Below are 19008 nucleotides of genomic sequence, written 5' to 3' on the forward strand. Positions count from 1 at the left end.
TTCAAATCTGAATTGTCAAATTGTGTTATTAGTGGTTTTCCTTGTATGTGTCTTTTGCAGTTGTTGTTTGCATTGAAAAAACGATTAAATCAATTAAACCCTTATCATGAATCTTCTTGGTAAAGTTGCTTTATAAAATCGTAATTTTTTAGTGTTGGAAGGGACCACAAGGGTCATCTAGCTCAACCCCCTATGATGCACGAATCTTTTGCCCAAGGTGGGGCTCAAACCCACGACCCCGAGATTAAAAGCCTCCTGCATCTTCATTCCAACTTATTTAACAAGGACAAGCAATGGATCATGAATAAGTGTCTGATATCTCCTGGCATGGAAGACCAGCGCTGTTTTCAACATTTGACCCATTTTATTGATTTTTTTCAAAATCCCCCGAGCTCTACCGGATTGAGCCAACAGTCAGCATTCGTCCCTTCCCACCCCGCCCCTTATCTCAAGTCCGTGATTTCTTCCCCATCGCCCCTGCGTGAGTCCTCTGGTGGATGGTGAGGTTCGAGGACCGGCTGAAGCGCTTTCCGCACTGGGGACAGGGATAGGGCTTCTCCCGCGTGTGGCCCCTCTGGTGAATGGTGAGGGTGGTGCTGCGGGTGAAGCTTTTCCCGCAGTCGGCGCACCTGTAGGGCTTCTCCCCAGTGTGGGTCCTCTGGTGCGCGATCAGGTTGGAGTAATCGCTGAAGCGCTTGGCGCAGTAAGTGCAGCTGTAGGGCTTCTCGCCCGTGTGCAGCCGGTGGTGGGTGATCAGGACCCCAAACTGCCGGAAGGTCTTCCCGCATTCGGGGCACGGGAAGCACTTCTCTTTCCTCTTCTGGGCGGCTGCCTTCGCGCGGCCTCCCTTGGGCCACGCAGGCTGACCCGCGCCCGTCGCCGGATTAGTTCCTTGCCGCCTTCCTGTCGCAAAGGCAGCTTGGCCTGTACCCACCCACTCACGACTCTGGGGAGCGCTGCATTCTGAGCGCAGCGGTCTTGTGGCGGGGAGTTCCGCCGGCTCGTGGCCGTTCTGCTGCAGGTTCTCTTCTTTGATTCCGCCCGACAGCGTAACGCCTGCTGGAATGAAAAGTGCACAAGGAGCCAGGGTATGAACAAGGAGAAAAATGAACTTGGATAACCATCACATTGTACCCAACAATGCGTCCACTAATTGTTGCTGGACTCAAACTCCCATCATCCCGGATCACTGGCCCTGATGCTCCTACCTGAAGGGATGCCAGCTTCCTCTTCCTCTTCCTTGATGGTCCTGGCGATGGCAGCAGTTGTGAGGGGCGAGTTCACCGGCAACTCCTCTGAATGTACTGCAGTTCTCTTGCAGGCTGTCAATTCCTGAAACACCAAGAACAGGGATGGGAAACTTCAGACTGGCCCGGGGGGGGGGAGCGCAACCGTGGCCCCCAAATCTCTTTATCTGGCCCTTGGCGCTGTCCCCCACTGACCCTGCTTTAAGAACGTAAGAACTCTGCTGAATCAGTCTCATAGCTCCTTTAAATTCCTGGGAGTTTACCTTAGTGAGGATCTCACTTGGAAAATCAACATAACTCAGGTGGTCAGAAAGGCCCAACAGAGACTCCATTTCCTCAGGGTCTTGAGAAGGAATGTTAAACAATAATAATAATAAAATTTTATTTATACCTCGCCCTTCTCGGTTCAAAAACCGGGCTCAGGGCGGCTAACGACAAATTTAAAACACTTAATTATAAAAGCAGCATAAAATACAGCATAAAAACATGAATAACAATAAAAAATCAAAAATAAATTAGATAATTCCCAGGGCTAGCTGGCTGAATTGGTCCTACTTGGGCCAGCAAGGAGACCAGGGGAGAATTAGCTGTGGGGTCTCAGAGTGGGTAATCTTCATAAAAGGGGAGGGGAAAGGAAGAGAAGGGAAATAAAAGATCAGGCTGAATTCAAATTAAAGGCCAGGCGGAATAGCTCTGTCTTACAGGCCCGACGGAAGGAGGTTAAATCCTGCAGGGCCCTGGTCTCATGAGACAGAGCATTCCACCAGGTCGGAGCCATCACCGGAAAGGTCCTGGCCCTGGTGGAGGATATTCTGACTTCCTTAGGGCCCGGGATCTCTAAACTATGGTTATTCATGGACCTTAAGGTCCTCAGCGGGGCATACCAGGAGAGGCGGTCCTGTAGATACAACAACTGATGAACTCCTTCTACCGGTCCACAACAGAAAGTGTCCTTTCATATTGTATCACAGTGTGGTATGCTGGCCTGACACCCACAGACAGAAAGTCTCTACAGAGGGTGGTGAACACAGCGCATGCTATCATGGGCTGTCCCTCGAGTCCGCTGGATGACATCGCAAGGGATCGTTGCCTTAGGAGAGCGAGAAAAATTCTCAGGGATGACTCACACCCCGGCCAGCACCTCTTTAATCTTCTACCCTCAGGCAGGAGATATAGAAGTATAATCAGCCATACCAACAGGCTAAAAAATAGCTTCTATCCGTGGGCTGTTAGGCTGTTGAATGAAAAAGTAACATAGCGAAATTGACTTGTGAGGTGGTGTGTTGTTTGATAAGAGATTGAGTGGGCAGGGGGCTCGTTTAATTTCATCGTGCACAGGTTGTACAATGACAGTAAAGGTATTATTATTTAGTCCAGAATCCTATTCCTACAGCGGCTGCCCACATGCCTGTGGCAAACCAGCAAGCAGGATTCGAACACTACCGTTGGTACATCACCCTAAGCTGGCCAAAATGTATAGGTGCCAGAACAAATTATGTTGGAAATGTAAGGTGAAGGAAGGGAACTTCCTACATATGTGGTGGTCCTGTGCTAAGGTTAAGGCTTTTGGGGATATTATCTACAATGAATTAAAAAAGATACTAAAATATAACTTCTGTAAAAAACCAGAGGCATTCCTATTAGGGCTAATTGATGAAGAAATTTATAAAAAAGATGGAAATTTATTTATGTACGCCACAACGGCAGCGAGAATCCTCCTGGCTCAAAGGTAGAAGCAGCGAGAACCCTCTACATCGGAAGACTGGAGAATAAAAATGGTAAAATTTGTGGAGTTGGCGAAGCTGACGGAGAGAATTAGGAATTGGCCCGAAGAAAAATATCAAAAGGGGGGGCCACCAGGTGGCGCATTGGAAGATGGCCGACAATAACATCTCTCCGACCCACACAAGGTAATAAAGAGGCTGCTATGGGAAGTATGCAGTCTTCCTGCCCCCCCCCCAAGGAGATGGGGGGGAACAGCCTTGCCAGCAATGTCCATAATGCACCCCCGGATTCGAAAGAAGGGGGTGCAGGACATTTGGCACCAGCCCTCAGTGAGCTCGGCTCTTCCTGACGCTGTCTCCAATCAGCGCCCTGGTTCGCTTCAGCTCGAAAATATAATTGGAAATATATAATTGGAATGAAGCTGAAGCACATACATCAAGCGAAGTTCAAGAGATAAGGCTGCTGATTAATGCATCTCTGTGATTGGAGGGCCGGGAGGAGACAAATAAATCAAGCGATGAACCACCATTACGAGACTGGTACGTGTGGAGCGGAAAAAAGGGGGGGGGGTGGAGGAAAAAACTTTTATTTTCTTTGCCTTATGTGAGTATTTATAAACCTCCACCCCAGAGAGACGAATCGTCGCCTTTTACTAATCGCAAGCAAGAATTTAAGCGCTGTGCGGAGTAAATTATTGATTGAAGAGAGGACTGGTAAATAGTGGAGGAAAAATTCTATGACGCAGTTTTTAATGGCGTCTTGCTAAGACAGGCTTGTCGAAGAAAGACGAGGGGAGGAGGACCAGCGTCATTGGAATGTGAATGATGGATTGAATGTGATAACCTGGCAGAGCCCCTTTGTGATATACGTGACAAGCTTGGGAAAATTAATAGGACAGACCGAGGAAAAATTTTTGAAGAAGGGGTGGAATGGCGGCTGTCCTTATGAGATATGACTCTTGGAGTGTGCAAAACCCACGCAGATGTTCTTTGCTCCTAACCTGCTTGTGAAGACCATCGGAGATTGCAAAGAAAGGAATACATGATAACAACAAGAAGATGAAGAAAGTAATAAAGAGACTATCTGGACAGATCTGGATAGAACTGTTTGATAAAAGCAGTAACAGAAGTGATGCTTTGATCCTCGTTCGGAGCTTGATGTATGGGTACCCCCAACAAAATTTAAAAATTTGGCTGTATAATTTGGAAGTAATATGATTTGGAAATAATGTGATTGGATTGGCCGGTTAATAAAAATTATGTTTTAAAAAAGAAAAAGAAAAATATCAAAAGGACTGGAGCAAATTTATTAATTACCTGAAAGAAAATTGTACTCATTTAAAAAACGTTTGTAGCACTAACGTGAAATGTTTTGCAATGTGAAATTAAGATGTTGTTTTGTAAACAAGAATGTGATATTTTAAGGTGATTATAGGATAAAGAAATGATTACGGGAAAGCGAAAAATATGTTATAGACTATAGGGATGTCAGAAAGAGAGATAGAAGGAAGTCTAAGCTCATTTTGAGCAAATAATATAAGTTGTTAATATGTGTATTGAACTAAATGAAACATGGAAAAATTCAATAAAAATTATGTTAAAAAAAAAAGGCAGGATTCGAACACAAGAGCCCTCTTCCTTCCTGTGGTTTCCAGCAATTCAGAAGCACTGCTGCCTCTGACCAAAGAAGCAGAGCATAGCCATCAGGGTTAGTAGCCATCGAGAGCCCTCCCCTCCATGATTTTGTCCAATCCTCTTTCAAAGCCATCCAAGTGGGAGCCATCATTGCCTCCTGGCGCAGTGAGTTCGACAGTTTCAGTACGCGATGCATGAAGAAGTACTTTCTTTAATTTATCCTGAATCCTCCAACTATCATTGGATGTCCACAAGTTCTAGTGATACTCCATTCCATTCCCCGTGGTTTTCAGTTTCCCCACCAGCAGTCAGGGCCTTCTCGGTAGTGGCGCCCACCCTGTGGAACGCCCTCCAATCTAATGTCAAGGAAGTAAACAACTATCCGACTTTTAGAAGACACCTGAAGGCAGCCCTGTATAGGGATTTTTTAAATGTTTGATGTTTTACTGTGTATTAATTTGTTGGGAGCTGCCTGGAATGGCTGAGGCAAATCAGCAAGATGGGTGGCAAAATATTATAATAATAATAATAATAATAATAATAATAATAATAATGTTGATGATGCATTCTGTGTTCACTGAGAACACTTCCTTCTCAATGGTTTTGTGAAGCTCTCTCCTTTTACAGATCTTTTGTTGTACTTCTGCCAACCTTGGGGTTCCCCTTAACCTGCAGATACATCCCCACTTGTGTGGATGATGCTGTTTTTTTCCTCTACAGTGGTACCTTGGTTCTCAAACTTAATCCATTCCGGAAGTCCGTTCCAAAACCAAAGCGTTCCAAAACCAAGGCGCGCTTTCCCATAGAACATAATGCAAAATGGATTAATCCGTTCCAGACTTTTAAAAACAACCCTAAAACAGCAATTTAACATGAATTTTGCTATCTAAGAAACAATAAAAAAAATAAACAATGTACTGCAGTCACACAATCAATCAATCAGTAGCTGAACTGGGTTCCACACAGTCACAAAAAAAATAAGAGCCACAAGATGCAAAATAAATAACAAAAACGGACAGACCGCAGCGCAACACTCAAAACGGAAGCGTGGCACTCAAAACAGAGCACATTCGGCTTCCGAAAAAAGTTCGCAAACAAGAACACTTACTTCCGGGTTTGCAGTGTTTGGGTTCCAAGTTGCTTGAGTACCAAGGCGTTTGAGAACCAAGGTACCACTGTATAAGGATCCACACTCACCTCTGAACTTTGGAAACAGAGAGAATGGTTAAGCAACATTTAACAGGGAAGGGTCTTAGCTCAGTGGTAGAGCATCTGGTTTGTATGCTAAAGGTCCTAGGTTCAATCAATCCTAGGTTCATCTTCATGCGGGGCTGGGGAGTTGCTGCCAGCCAGTGCTGACAAAACTAAGCTAGATGGACCAGGGGATCCGACTTCCCAGGTTCCTAACGCTTGCTGCTCTCCGAAAACTAGATACCTGGATCACGTCCGCTGCAGATATTTTGCTTCTGTTTTCCTGGGGAGAGTGGATCGGCACGGACTGAAGTGAGGGTGTTGTTCTGTAGCCTGCTTGAGCAAGAAGGGTAACGGGTGAGAATCTAGTCCATAGGAGAGGAAATAATCTTAATCATTCTTGGGCTCTAACTCTAGAGACATGGGAGGGGCATTTTATTCAGCACAGAGGCCTAGGAAGAGGAAGCAACATGGCTAGCCAAGTGAAGACAAGCCTTTGCTTCGAATATTCCACTGGGAATTCTGTTTGCTTGCAATTCCTCAGCTCCCCTGAACATCAATGGGTGGGAATAAATTTGGTACACATATCTGGGACACCATTTTTTACATTTCAAGGTCAAATGGCAGCTCAACCTCCCTGCCCCTCCCCCGCCTGCTTTCAAAGTGGGGGTGGGGGAAAGAGGAGAGAAAGCAGAATACAGTGGTACCTCAGGTTAAGTACTTAATTCGTTCCGGAGGTCCGTTCTTAACCTGAAAGTGTTCTTAACCTGAAGCACCACTTTAGCTAATGGGGCCTCCTGCCGCCGCCGTGCCGCCAGAGCCTGATTTCTGTTCTTATCCTGAAGCAAAGTTCTTAACCTGAGGTAATATTTCTGGGTTAGCGGAGTGTGTAACCTGAAGCATATGTAACCTGAGGTACCACTGTACTGTGCAAAACGCCTTCCACAAATTATATAAACATACACACAACAGCGGAACAGGAATAGGGGTAAGGGTCCAGAACGAAGATGTGGACCACCCACCCTTTTATTCTCTAGTGGGGAGAGAAAAATCTAACCTACATATTTCCCCCTTGAAGACAGAAAGAGACGTTGGCATGCGCGCTCAGAAGATCAGTATTTTAAAAGCACATATCCTTTTGCACCTCTAGTACAGTTATACCTCTTGTTACGTTCGGTTCAGGTTACGTCTTTTCAGGTTGCGTCCCGCGGCGACCCAGAAGTACTGGAAAGGGTTACTTCCGGGTTTCACTGCTTGTGCATGCGCAGATGCTCAAATTGACATCACGCGCATGCACAGAAGTGGCAAATCGTGACCTACGCAGACGCAGATTGCGTTCTGCTCATGTTGCGAACGAGGCTCCGGAACGGATCCCGTTCGCAACCAGAGGTACCACTGTACATACACCTATCTCCCCTGCATTTCCAATACAGTGGTACCTCAGGTTAAGTACTAAATTCGTTCCGGAGGTCCGTACTTAACCTGAAACTGTTCTCAACCTGAAGCACCACTTTAGCTAATGGGGCCTCCTGCTGCCGCCGCCCCACCGGAGCACGATTTCTGTTCTCATCCTGAAGCAAAGTTCTTAACCTGAAGCACTATTTCTGGGTTAGCAGAGTCTGTAACCTGAAGCGTCTGTAACCTGAAGCGTATGTAACCAGAGGTACCCCTGTATTTTGTCCCTTCAGAGCATGCGGAATTTAAGACGAGCAAAAGTCAGGGATCCAGCAGTTACCATTTCAAAGGCGTAAAGGAGCAACACAGATCAAATGGGGAAATATATTATGTACAGTGGTACCTCGGGTTAAGTACTTAATTCGTTCCGGAGGTCTGTTCTTAACCTGAAACTGTTCTTAACCTGAAGCACCACTTTAGTTAATGGGGCCTTCTGCTGCGCTGTGCCACCGGAGCACGATTTCTGTTCTCATCCTGAAGCAAAGTTCTTAACCCGAGGTAATATTTCTGGATTAGTGGAGCCTGTAACCTGAAGCATATGTAACCTGAAGCGTATGTAACCCGAGGTACCACTGTATAGCGAGATCAACCTCTTCATCCATCAGTGTCCTTTCGTGTCATCTAATGCCCCAGACACAGCCATTGTCACATACCTACGTCTCCATCTACTTCCACACAGAGAGTCTCTGGAGAAGGAAAAGAAGAAGGCTGTAATCAAAACTCGCTTCCTTGGGAGAAGGCCCCACTGAGCTCAGTAAGGACTTACTTGGGGGGGGGGAGACATGCATAGTCAAGGAGGGAGGAGAATTAAACTCTCGCAATAGATGGGGTTGTAAATGATTGCTATAATTTACGAGACAAAACAACCCTTATGGTCTGCTGATCTAGGCGACTGAGATTGGATCTTTCTGTAAGAGGAGTCAAGAATGGAACCAAGGGCTTGGATCTGAATTCAGCAGCACAATCTCATGTGTGTTTATTCAGAAGTCAGTCTGCCTGGTTCACACACAATACTAAACCATGGTTATATGAACCATGGCTTAGCAGTATGTATGAACCCAGCCCTAACTATGGTTTGTTTACTGTCAACAAACCAGCTTGAAACAAAGGTTTGCTGTTAGTAAAGACAAAGCCAAGTTTGTAAGTTTGTAAAACTTGGAGTTATGTGTAAACCCAGCACTGTCCCTTAACCATGGTTTGATTCACCACACCGGCTCCTGACGCTCACCAAACCGCAAAGGAACGAGGCGAAAGCAGCTGGAGACAAACCTAACTTTGGAGAAACAAGCAATGGTTTGTTTGATAATCTTTGGGACAAGTTGTGGTTAAATTTGTGGCTCAGCATGGTGGGCAAACCATATCAACTCGTAACGCAATGCTCCCAGGAGATTTTCAGAAAATAACCCTCAAGCTGCCAAGCAAACCAGGTCTTTTGTGTGTTTTTTAACATTTGGAATATCAGAGATGAGGAGAGTTGTAGCCCAACAACATCTAAAGAGCACCATGCTGGCAGACTCAAAAAGCCACAAAAATCAACCCCACCCACACGGCTGCTGGTATCACACAAATAACACAAGTCCCATGAGGCAGTGCCGCAGCAAGACTCCTGTTTACCTTTGAATTGCAGCAGCGCCTCCTGCAGGATGCCCCGTTTCCTGGAGAAGTTGCTGAGTCTCTGCTTTAGCTCTGCTACAGCGAGGTCTGCCTTCAACATGCCATCTTCCATGCTGAAGGGCGAGGAAGATGAGAGATGATCCCAAAACCCAACATCCATTTCTCTGCTTGTTACAAACCCAGCAGAGATGCAGAGGGACAGGGCCAATATTTACCTGCTCCTTGTTCTTCCAACACCCTAAAAGGAAAGATAAAAAGAGGTTTATGCGCACATGAATCAGGGAAGCATACCTACCAGAATGTGGCAGCTAAACTGGTGACTGGGAGTGGCTGCCGAAGCCATATAACGCCAGTCCTGAAAGAACTACATTGGCTCCCAGTACGTTTCCGAGCACAATTCAAAGTGTTGGAGCTGACCTTTAAAGCCCTAAATGGCCTTGGTCCAGTATACCTGAAGGAGTGTCTCCACCGCCATCATTCAGCCCGGACACTGAGGTCCAGCGCCGAGGGCCTTCTGGCAGTTCCCTCACTGTGAGAAGCAAAGTTTCCAGGAACCAGGTATAGGGCCTTCTCGGTAGTGGCGCCCACCCTGTGGAACGCCCTTCCATCAGATGTCAAGGAAATGTCAAGGAAATAAACAACTATCTGACTTTTAGAAGACATCTGAAGGCAGCCCTGTTTAGGGAAGTTTTTAATGTTTGATGTTTTATCGCTTTATTATTATTATTATTAATAATAATAATAATAATAATAATAATAATATTCTGTTGGGAGCTACCCAGAGTGCCTGGGGTATAAAAATAAATTATTACTACTACTACGATCATTATTATTACTGCAAAGCCACAAATATGGACCGTTGCGAAAAATGGCAATCACTGGGCCTTCTTTAAAAGCACAACAGCTGTACTAAAAGTAGGAACCAGCTTCCAAATTGAATGAGACACTCATGTCATAAAACACAAATACAATTAGAGTATTATTATTTAAATCACCAGCATGTTTCAACCAGGAAAAAGCACCTGGTTGGAGCTTTAGCCCCAGGTTCCCCAGCCCTGTTGCAGAACTTACAGGCGACACTTGGCCGCGCTCCCTGTACGGTTCCTGCTGCAGAGGATCCTCACGGAGCGTTTTGGGGGCTCCCTGGGCGATGTCTCTCTTGAGTTCTTCCCAATGGTTCCGCAAATGCCTCTCCTGCTCCTCCAAAAACCCGTGCATCTCCTTCCATTGCTGGGTAAGCTGCTGTCCTTCCACTTCCACCTGCTTCTGCAGGGACAGGATCGAGCAAAACAAATCGAGCGTGTGGCAAAGGAGAGTTCCTGGAAGAATTGCCAAGGCAGCATTCCCCAGCGTAGCTCTCAGGCCTTTCAACAGCTGCCTGGCAAACAAGAATTCAGCAGGCGAGGCTCCTCCTAACACACAGTTAACCTGCGGGGAAACTCCCCAGGCTAAATTTCTACCTGCGACATGCAACAGCCAGCAGAGAGATGGGGAACCAGGAGCCGTTCAGGTGGAACAGGAAAAATCTACTGGATGCAGCCAGCATGGCCAATGGTCAGAGATGGTGTGGGGAGCTGTGATGGACTGGCTGGATACAGAGGAGGGGTGGGAGACACCCGCTGTGGAACCCCCAGGGGAAGAAGACTAAGAGCCAGGGGAGTGGTGACAATGAGGGCGAAGAGGGAGCAAACCGGGAGGTGGTGGTGTCAGCAGCTGAAGGGGCAACAGGATTCAGTGAGCAGGAAGAGGCTGTGGCAGAGAGCAGTTTAGAATCAGAACCTTGCAACTCATTCAGGAAAGGTCTACTGGGAAGAGTGGCTGCTAGGCCCGCGTCATTTTGGTTTCTTTGAATAAAGGGTTGACTCCACTGACACTACTGTTCATTTATGGCTGACCTACTCCCGGCTCCAGCTCCTAACGACGAACACCCAGAGCCCCAGGCTCCCTGTCTCTGAGTTAGAGCATCAGGACAAAGACAGGTCCAAACGCCCTCTCAGAGCCACGGAGGTCACTGGGAGACCTTGAGCCAGTCTCCATCTCTCAGCCTAACCTACCTCACAGGGTGGTTGTGAGGGCGGCAAGAGATGGCGGGGAATTGCACACTTCCCTGAGTTCCTTGAAAGAACAGTGTTGTGTGTACAGTGGACGCTCAGGTTGCGAACGTGATCCGTGCATGATGCACGTTCGCAACCTGCAGCGTTCACAACTCGCAGCGGCATTTCTGCACATGCGCAAAGTGCAATTTAGTGCTTCTGCACATGTGCGACCGCCAAAACCCGGAACTAACCCATTCCAGTACCTCCGGGTTTTGGTGGTCCCTAACCCGAAAAAACGCAACCTGAAGCGTCTGTAACCCAAGGTGTGACTGTATAGAATTCAACAAGGGTGGCCAAATGCAAAAGCGGTTGTGGCTTCCGCACCGTTAATTGCTGTACAGAAGAGGAAATTTGTCGTGCATGTGACGTTTTTGCCTCTGGCTACCCTACTTGCAAATCTCATTTAAAATATTTACCAGCAGCTCCTCTCTCTGCTTCTCTTCAATGGTGCTGGCTTCTCTCTCCAGCTTCAGACCAGACTGGTCCACCACCAGCTTCCCCTGAAAGACAGATGTGGTTACTTTTGTGAACAGCTGCACAAAGCACTGCCAACTCTCAACACCACGCCGTGCTCTCACGTCTTTAGCAAATCTCTGCTGATTTCAAATGTTCAGGGTGCTGTTAGCAGCGGAGGAGCAGGCTAGGCGGTTTTATTTCTCTGGTCACGTAGCAACCCTGGCTATAAGACGTTTCATAGATCATCTGCGGGAGCCTGATGAGTGGTCCCCATGTCAATGAGAAATTGTTACCCACTTTGGAAGAATGGCAGATGAAGGTGATGGACTATATGGGATTGGCAGAAATGACTGGCAGAATCCGAGACCAGGGAGAAGAGGCGGTGGAAGAAGATTGGAAGAAATTTAAAGACTATTTACAGAAATATTGTAAAATTAATGAATGTTAGAATGATGTTGGATAGAAATTAAGTGGTTTCCAGCTGTAATGCTTTAAGAATATGGAAAAAGGGTATAAATAGGTTAAAACATAATTAAAATGATGTTGGATTGGAAATAAGTGGTATTTGTAACAAAGTTAATAAGAATATGCAAAAATGAATTGATAATGGATGAAAATACAGAGTTATAAAATGTTAAGTTATAGAGATAAGATAAATGAAAGAGGGTAAGGATTTGCTGATTTGATTATTTAAATGGGAATACAAGAAGGGGAGGTGTGAGGAAGTCAAAGAAACAAGCAAATGAGTTTTAAGTTATGAAAAAGAATTGTTTTTAATTTTTTGTATTTTTTCTGTGTGTTTATTCTTATTTTTTGTTTTTATTATTATGTGTTTTTGTATATCTGTTTTTGTAAAATCTTAATAAATATTTCTTTAAAAAAAAGAGAAATTGTTCCTTCAATGTAAAGGTAAAGGGACCCCTGACAGTTAAGTCCAGTCGCAAGCGACTCTGGGGTTGCAGCGCTCATCTCGCTTTACAGGCCAAGGGAGCCAACGTTTGTCCGCACACAGTTTTTCCGGGTCATGTGGCCAGCATGACAAAGCCGCTTCTGGCGAAACCAGAGCAGCGCACGGAAACGCCGTTTACCTTCCCGCTGGAGCAGTATCTATTTATCTACTTGCACCGCGTGCTTTTGAACTGCTAGGTTGGCAGGAGCTGGGACTGAACAATGGGAGTTCACCCTGTCGCGGGGCCTCGAACCGCCGACCTCCCAATCGGCAAGTCCAAGCGGCACAGTGGTTTAAACCACAGCGCCACCTGTGTCCCTTCCTTCAATGTAGTAGGCCCAATTCTATGGAACTCCTTTCCAGCAGAAGCCAGGCAGGCACCTTCCCTGCAAAGTTTCAGGTGTCAAGTCAAAACAGTTTTATTTCACGAGGCCTTTGCACCATGAATTCTATTCTAATTCTCTGATGCTTTAAATTTTGCACATTGCATGTTTTGCTTATTTAATTATTTGTAAGCTGCTTTGACAGGCACATGAAAAGCAGGGCATGATTTTTAAATAAATTCCAGCAGTTTTTGGTGATCCTTGGACCTGTTTGCCACTGCTCACTGGAGGGGCCAGGGGACCACCATTCTGGCTGCAACACTATAAACCAGAGATGAAGAACCAGTAGTCCTCTAGTCGGACTCCAACTCCCATCAGCCCCAGCTAGCACAGCCAAGGGTCGGCGATGATGGAAGTTGGAGTCCAATAACACCTGGAGAGCCACAGATCAGCTCCCTTGCTAGGCACACTTATATTGAAAGCAAAACAATTTGCATCTGACCAGACATGTAAGGTAAGCATTAGCCAAGGCTTGTTTGGATCAGGCTGCAGCTTACAGCTCAGAGGCATATTAATAAGCAATAGGTATGGGAAGCCCAGGATGTTGTAAAGGAGGAGTCCCCCATGGCAGGTAAAAACATCATTCACCCAAAGCTCCTCCAGGCATTTGCTTATGTATAGACTTTGATCACAGTGATTGATACCAGCAAGGCAAGGTTATTTGTTCCCTTAACCCAATAATGTCTTTGCATTTTTATTTTTATTTTAAAAAACCAACACATTATGACTATATTGCTGCTGGCTTAAAATGTTGCCCAGTTTTTCAGCGAAAAATCAGAGCCAAAACAGAATTTTAAAAAGCCTGGCAGGATGAGGCCAAGAGCTTATCTCAGGCATAGGCAAACTTGACCCTCCAGATGTTTTGGGACTACAATTCCCATCATCCCTGACCACTGTTAGCTAGGGATGATGGGAGTTGTAGTCCCAAAACATCTGGAGGGCCGAGTTTGCCTATGCCTGGCTTATCTGGTCCGTTCTCCCCGCTTGAAATTCCCAGTATACTGCCTCTGACAGCGGGAGACAGAGCAAAGCCATTGTTCTTTTGTTTTATGGCTCAGGACGCTTTATTGCCAAGTGACCCGGATATCTCCCTCCCCCCCCCAAAAAAAGAAACAAATACTCTTATAGACATCTAGATGCGTGCTTTTTCTGTTTCTTTTTAACGACAGCTGGAAACTTTTGAGATCCTGGCGACGCCTCCCAGCTTCCAAAGCATAGCTGTCAACTTTCCCCCTTTTTTAAAGGGGAATTCCCTTATTCCGAATAGGATTCCTCGCAAGAAAAGGGAAACGTTGACAGCTAGGGTCCAAAGGCTGGAAGCAAGAGGCAGACCTCAACCCCCACAACAGCACAACAGCACCCCCCCCCCGCAGGACCACCGAGGTTTCTTAAACCCCGCCACGCAGCATCCACCCACCCCATCCCGGAGTATCTTTCCTGCTCACAGACATTCCCCCAAACACCCCCGCCGCCGTTCCCACGATCGAGGCCGAACCAGGCGCAATGCTGGACGACGATCCTCCGTCCACGGAAGCGGGGGGTCTCTCTCTCTCCAGAGGCGGCAGCGGGGGGCCGCAGCGGGGGCTCCGGAGGCGCTCGGCCAGGCTGCCCAAAAGCGGGCTGGGCTGCAGCAGGCGATGCAGCGGGAGCAGCTGCCGGCAGAGCGGGCAGCGCAGGCTCCTCTCCAGCTGCCCCCAGCAGCGGCTCACGCAGGCCCGGCACAGGTTGTGGCCGCAGCCGGACACCATCACCGGGTCCCGGAAAAGGTCCAGGCACACGGGGCAAGAGAGCGCGCCCCGAAGCCCTCCCAGATCGGCCATGGCTGCAGTTTGGAAAGCACAAAAGGATCCCTGGGAAACAGGGTGGGATTTGGGGAGGTGGGCGGGGCCTTCTGATAGCCCCGCCCTTTCGGGTGGAGGGGCTTAAGGGGGCGTGGCAGGCGCCGCCGCCACTGAGTTTTCATCGTTTCCCCCACTTCCGAGCTTGCCGATCGCTTTTACGCGTTGGAACAGGAGAAGAACGCGGCTGGATCAGGCCAATGGCCCAGCCAAGGCCAGTCAGTGCCGGATTTACGTATAAGCTAAACAAGCTATAGCTTAGGGCCCCACTCTCTTCGGGACCCCCAAAAAATTTAAAGGAAAAAAAACCTGGATGTACACTTCCAAAATATAAGATTAAAAAACAAATAAAGAAACCCTACAATTACATTGTACAGGTTATAACACTTAATTTCATATTAATAAAGCTATTTATAATTATTAGTAGTTTGCATCCTATATTTACATTTATTATTTCATGTTATAGCAAGTTTCTAGAGACTGGTCATTGTAAATTGTGTTTCTAGAGGAACTTTTGTTACTGTGTTTGCATTATTAAGTTTGTTATGAATAAAAAATCATTTTAAGTTAGAGCTTCATAATTATTTCACTATTAATATACTTCTTCTTAATTGTATTTCAGTTCAACAATTACTTTGATAAAATGCATATTTTGTTATGTGCAAATGGCTTTAGATACCTATTAGGTCCATCAATTACCTTATAGCATATATTCAACACAAAAAACAGCAACAATTTGTTGTTGACAAAGGACAGCTGGACGTATAAAGGGCCCCATTACCTTCAGTAGCTTAGGGCCTCACCAAACCTAAATCTGGCCCTGGGCAGCATCCTGATCTCACAGTGGCCAACCAGTGGGAAACCAGCGAGTGGCGCAGGAGCGCAAGGGTGTTCTCCCCTCCTGTGTTTTCCAGCAAGTGGGATTCAAAAGCATTACTGCCTCTCAGTGCCAGAGGCAGAGCGTCGCCTTCATGGCTAGTAGCCATGGATGCCTTTCGCTCCATGAATCCCCTTTTAAAGCCATCCAAGTTGGGGGACCATTGCTGCCTCCTGGGCGCATGAGTTCCACAGTTTGAGAGGGAAAGGGATGCTTTGGCAGATCGTAACAACTCTCTAATGGTCTAAACCACTGAGCCTCTTGGGCTTGCCGATCAGAAGGTCGGCAGTTCGAATCTCCACGACGGGGTGAGCTCCCGTTCCTCGGTCCCTGCTCCTGCCAACCCAGCAGTTCAAAAGCACGTCAAAGTGCAAACAGATAAATAGGTACCGCTCCGGCGGGAAGGTAAACGGCGTTTCCGTGCGCTGCTCTGGTTCGCCAGAAGCGGCTTAGTCATGCTGGCCATATGACCCGGAAGCTGTACGCCGGCTCCCTCGGCCAATAAAGCAAGATGAGCGCCGCAACCCCAGAGTCAGCCACAACTGGACCTATCGGTCAGGGGTCCCTTTACCTTTAACAATGCTTAAAAAACAAGTAGCAAACACGCAACCTCTGAATAAGGGTTGTGAGAGAAGCAGCAACGGGAGAGAGGGCTGTTGCTTCCCCGGGGCCATTTGTAGAATAAAAACCAATTAGTCCTTAATTTAAAGGCACTATCAGACAATTCCTGTGAACTGGACAATGAAAGTGCCAAGAAAAATGTATACTGCCATCTATTGGCAAAGGTACTTATTTGCAATTACAATAAAATTGGAGCAAATCCGACAAAGAATCTTGCGGTGCTTTAAAGATGAACAAAGTTTAAACTTCCATTGGCTATTTATTTATTTACTATGTTTATATCCCTCCTCCAAGGAGATCAAGGCAGTGCACATGGTTCTCACCTCTCCATTCTATCTTCACAACAACCCTGTGGGGTAGGGTTAGAGACTGAGAGATTGGCTGGCCCAAGGTCATGGCTGAGCAGGGATTTGAACCTCCTCAGCCTCCCAGGTCCTAGAGTCCATTTTATCAGATGGAATAGAGTAAAATTTCCTGATTACTGTAATTGTAACCCAGCAGTTTCACGCAGGAGCTATTGTAACAACAACAACAAATATTTTTATATATTTGCCCCTGATGGGACTCAAGGCAATTTACAGGTTCATCTCATAATCGTGGGTGACTACAAAATATAGAGTAAGGGAGAAAGAGATTTGGGAGCCTGATTCACTTCCACTGACAAGCCACATGTGGAGAGAACTAATTTGCTGGAAATGTTTGGATACGGAGGTTTCTCACTCCTTGCAGGAGTTCAGCTCCTGAGGGCCAAGTTGTTGTTGTTGCCAAGTTGTTGTTGGTGGTGGTTCTGTTATTCCTCCATTAACTGCCCTGCTGGATATAAACCTGCCTCATTCCTGGGTTAAGTACTCCTTCTTATAATGGCTATGCATTGGCCTGTCTGAAGACCCCAGATCTTCTGGCTGTAGAGATTACTTAAATAACAAAAGAGAACTGTTGAAAGGCAAGACAAACTAAGCAGGAAAGGCTGGTGTCTTCCTCCTTATTGTTCTGTGCTCTTCATAAAATAATTCAGGGTCACCTCAAGAGGCAGCCATTAGCGAGTTTTTAAAACTTCCCTTTTGCAACCCGAGGCTCTGGATTAATTTTGATACTGTCTTTAAGTATCAGGGGCCAGGGAAAAAGTGTAGAAACTTTAGGCTCCAGTTCTCCTGATTTGCCCAGGCTTTCTTTATCCTGTTGGCTTTGAGTCCTATTCCTGGTAGCAAATAAGCACCTTCATTTTGCATCTTGTCATGCATTCTGGGGATGTTTAAAAATATATATACCGGTATCTTCAGGCAAGTTGCTAGAGGTTTTCCACCCCCTCCTTCAGGAATGTAGAAAAAAATCTAATGCCATCTAGTCTACTACAGTGGTACCTCAGGTTAAGTACTTAATTCGTTCCGGAGGTCTGTTCTTAACCTGAAACTGTTCTTAAGCTGAAGCACCACTTTAGCTAATGGGGCCTCCCGCTGCTGCCGCGCCGCCGGAGCCCAATTTCTGTTCTCATCCTGAAGCAAAGTTCTTAACTTGAAGTACTATTTCTGGGTTAGCGGAGTCTGTAACTGAAGCGTATGTAACCTGAGGTACCACTGTATTCTGTTCCCTCCTCTGCCAGCTACAGGATTCAGGGAAGCCCCTGCCAACCAGAGTTCCCTGGGAAGAGGGACTGATTGTTAAACTGCTCTGGGAATTGTAGGTCTGCGAAGGGCTCCTAACAGCACCCTTCACACGCTACAGTTCCTTGGGGAAAGTTATGACTCTTTAAAGTGACATTGTACTGCTCTAACTGTAGAGTGCAGATGGGCCTTTAGTGGCAGAGTGTATGCTAGGGTTGCTAGGTTGGGATTTGGCCATTGAGAATCACTGAAAAAAGGCTGAACAACTTTGGCCAACAAAACTTTGCCTGGAAAAGCTCAACATTTGTGTCTGGATTTTTCATTTTCTGAAATATTGCAAAACTAGCACATGCTCTGCAGACAGAAGGTCCCAAATTTGATCCTAGGTCTCTCCAGGGGAAAGGATCAGGTAGCAAGCGATAAGAGAGGCCTCAGGGTGAGACTCTGGAGATCTGACCCAGGGATGGGGGAACCTGTGTGGACCTCCAGGTGTTGCTGGACTACAGCTGCCAATAATCCCAGACAGTTGACCACAGCTAATGAGCGTTGGAGGCAATCAATATCTGGAGGGCCACCAGAATGTGACATCTGCCACATTCTCATGAGCAACCGTGGTGTAATGCATTTCTCTGAGAATGCTGCTCTAGACCAGGCACCCCCAACCTTCAGCCCTCCAGATGTTTTGGACTACAATTCCCATCATCCCTGACCACTGGTCCTGTTAGCTAGGGATCATGGGAGTTGTAGGCCAAAACATCTGGAGGGCCTCAGGTTGGGTATGCAGAGGGTGGGGTGGAGCTTGCTATTTCACTCTATTTTTTTATTATCTCCTTTGACATTCCTCTCTCTCATTCTGAAAGCTCAGTTAAGAACAAAACGTTTGAAAGGCTGCAAGTTCCTCATCTCTTGAGTCCATAATACTGGGCTAAATGGACAAACCATCTAACCTAGCATAAAGCTTATGTGTAGTTCATCACTTTTACCATATTTTGTATGTGTTTATATCAATACATTTTTTTACGTTAAAAAAAGCAGTTTTTGACACTTAGAAGGATTTGAATTAAAAAAATTGACTGCTTTGTAAAATTTTAATTTTTAAAAAATCTAACTTTAAAAGAAGCTTGTGTGTGGCAGTGGCTACAAAGGCATGATTGAGTTTATACTACTGCTCTGCCTCTTGAGAAGGTCGGACCATGTTCCATTCAGCCTCCTTTTCACTGATGGCTCCCATGACATGTGGCCTTTCAGCAACCAGGTAAAAATACTTGCTTTATGCTCCCAGGCTTCTAAATCAACATTTTAGGATGCCTTCAATCTTTTA

At 46.3% G+C, this 19008-nt stretch overlaps 1 protein-coding gene and 1 long non-coding RNA gene across 4 annotated transcripts; one reads left to right on the forward strand and one right to left on the reverse strand.

The window, feature by feature from the left end:
• Positions 1-344: 344 nt before the first annotated feature.
• On the reverse strand, positions 345-14604 carry LOC310756795 (uncharacterized protein). Of its 3 annotated transcripts, none has more exons than XM_083601576.1 (9): positions 14196-14604; positions 11379-11462; positions 9938-10132; positions 9082-9104; positions 8867-8979; positions 7906-7938; positions 6042-6133; positions 1209-1332; positions 345-1056 (listed from the first exon to the last, which is right to left on the reverse strand). In XM_083601576.1, the coding sequence occupies exons 1-9, from the start codon at positions 14568-14570 to the stop codon at positions 449-451; spliced, it is 1647 nt and encodes a 548-aa protein (XP_083457702.1). In that variant the 5' UTR covers positions 14571-14604; the 3' UTR covers positions 345-448. The 3 variants fall into 3 exon arrangements, with proteins under 3 accessions (XP_083457702.1, XP_083457701.1, XP_083457700.1); XM_083601575.1 differs by having other exon boundaries at positions 345-1059; positions 6042-6130; positions 14196-14603; XM_083601574.1 differs by having other exon boundaries at positions 345-1059; positions 14196-14603.
• Positions 1597-5123, forward strand: LOC310757493. The gene is made up of 2 exons (XR_014545265.1): positions 1597-2672; positions 4582-5123. It is a non-coding gene; the product is annotated as an uncharacterized lncRNA (long non-coding RNA).
• Positions 14605-19008: the final 4404 nt, after the last annotated feature.

This window comes from Podarcis filfolensis, assembly GCF_964270895.1.
Source record: "Podarcis filfolensis genome assembly, chromosome: 2".
Classification (NCBI taxonomy): Eukaryota; Metazoa; Chordata; class Lepidosauria; order Squamata; family Lacertidae; genus Podarcis; species Podarcis filfolensis.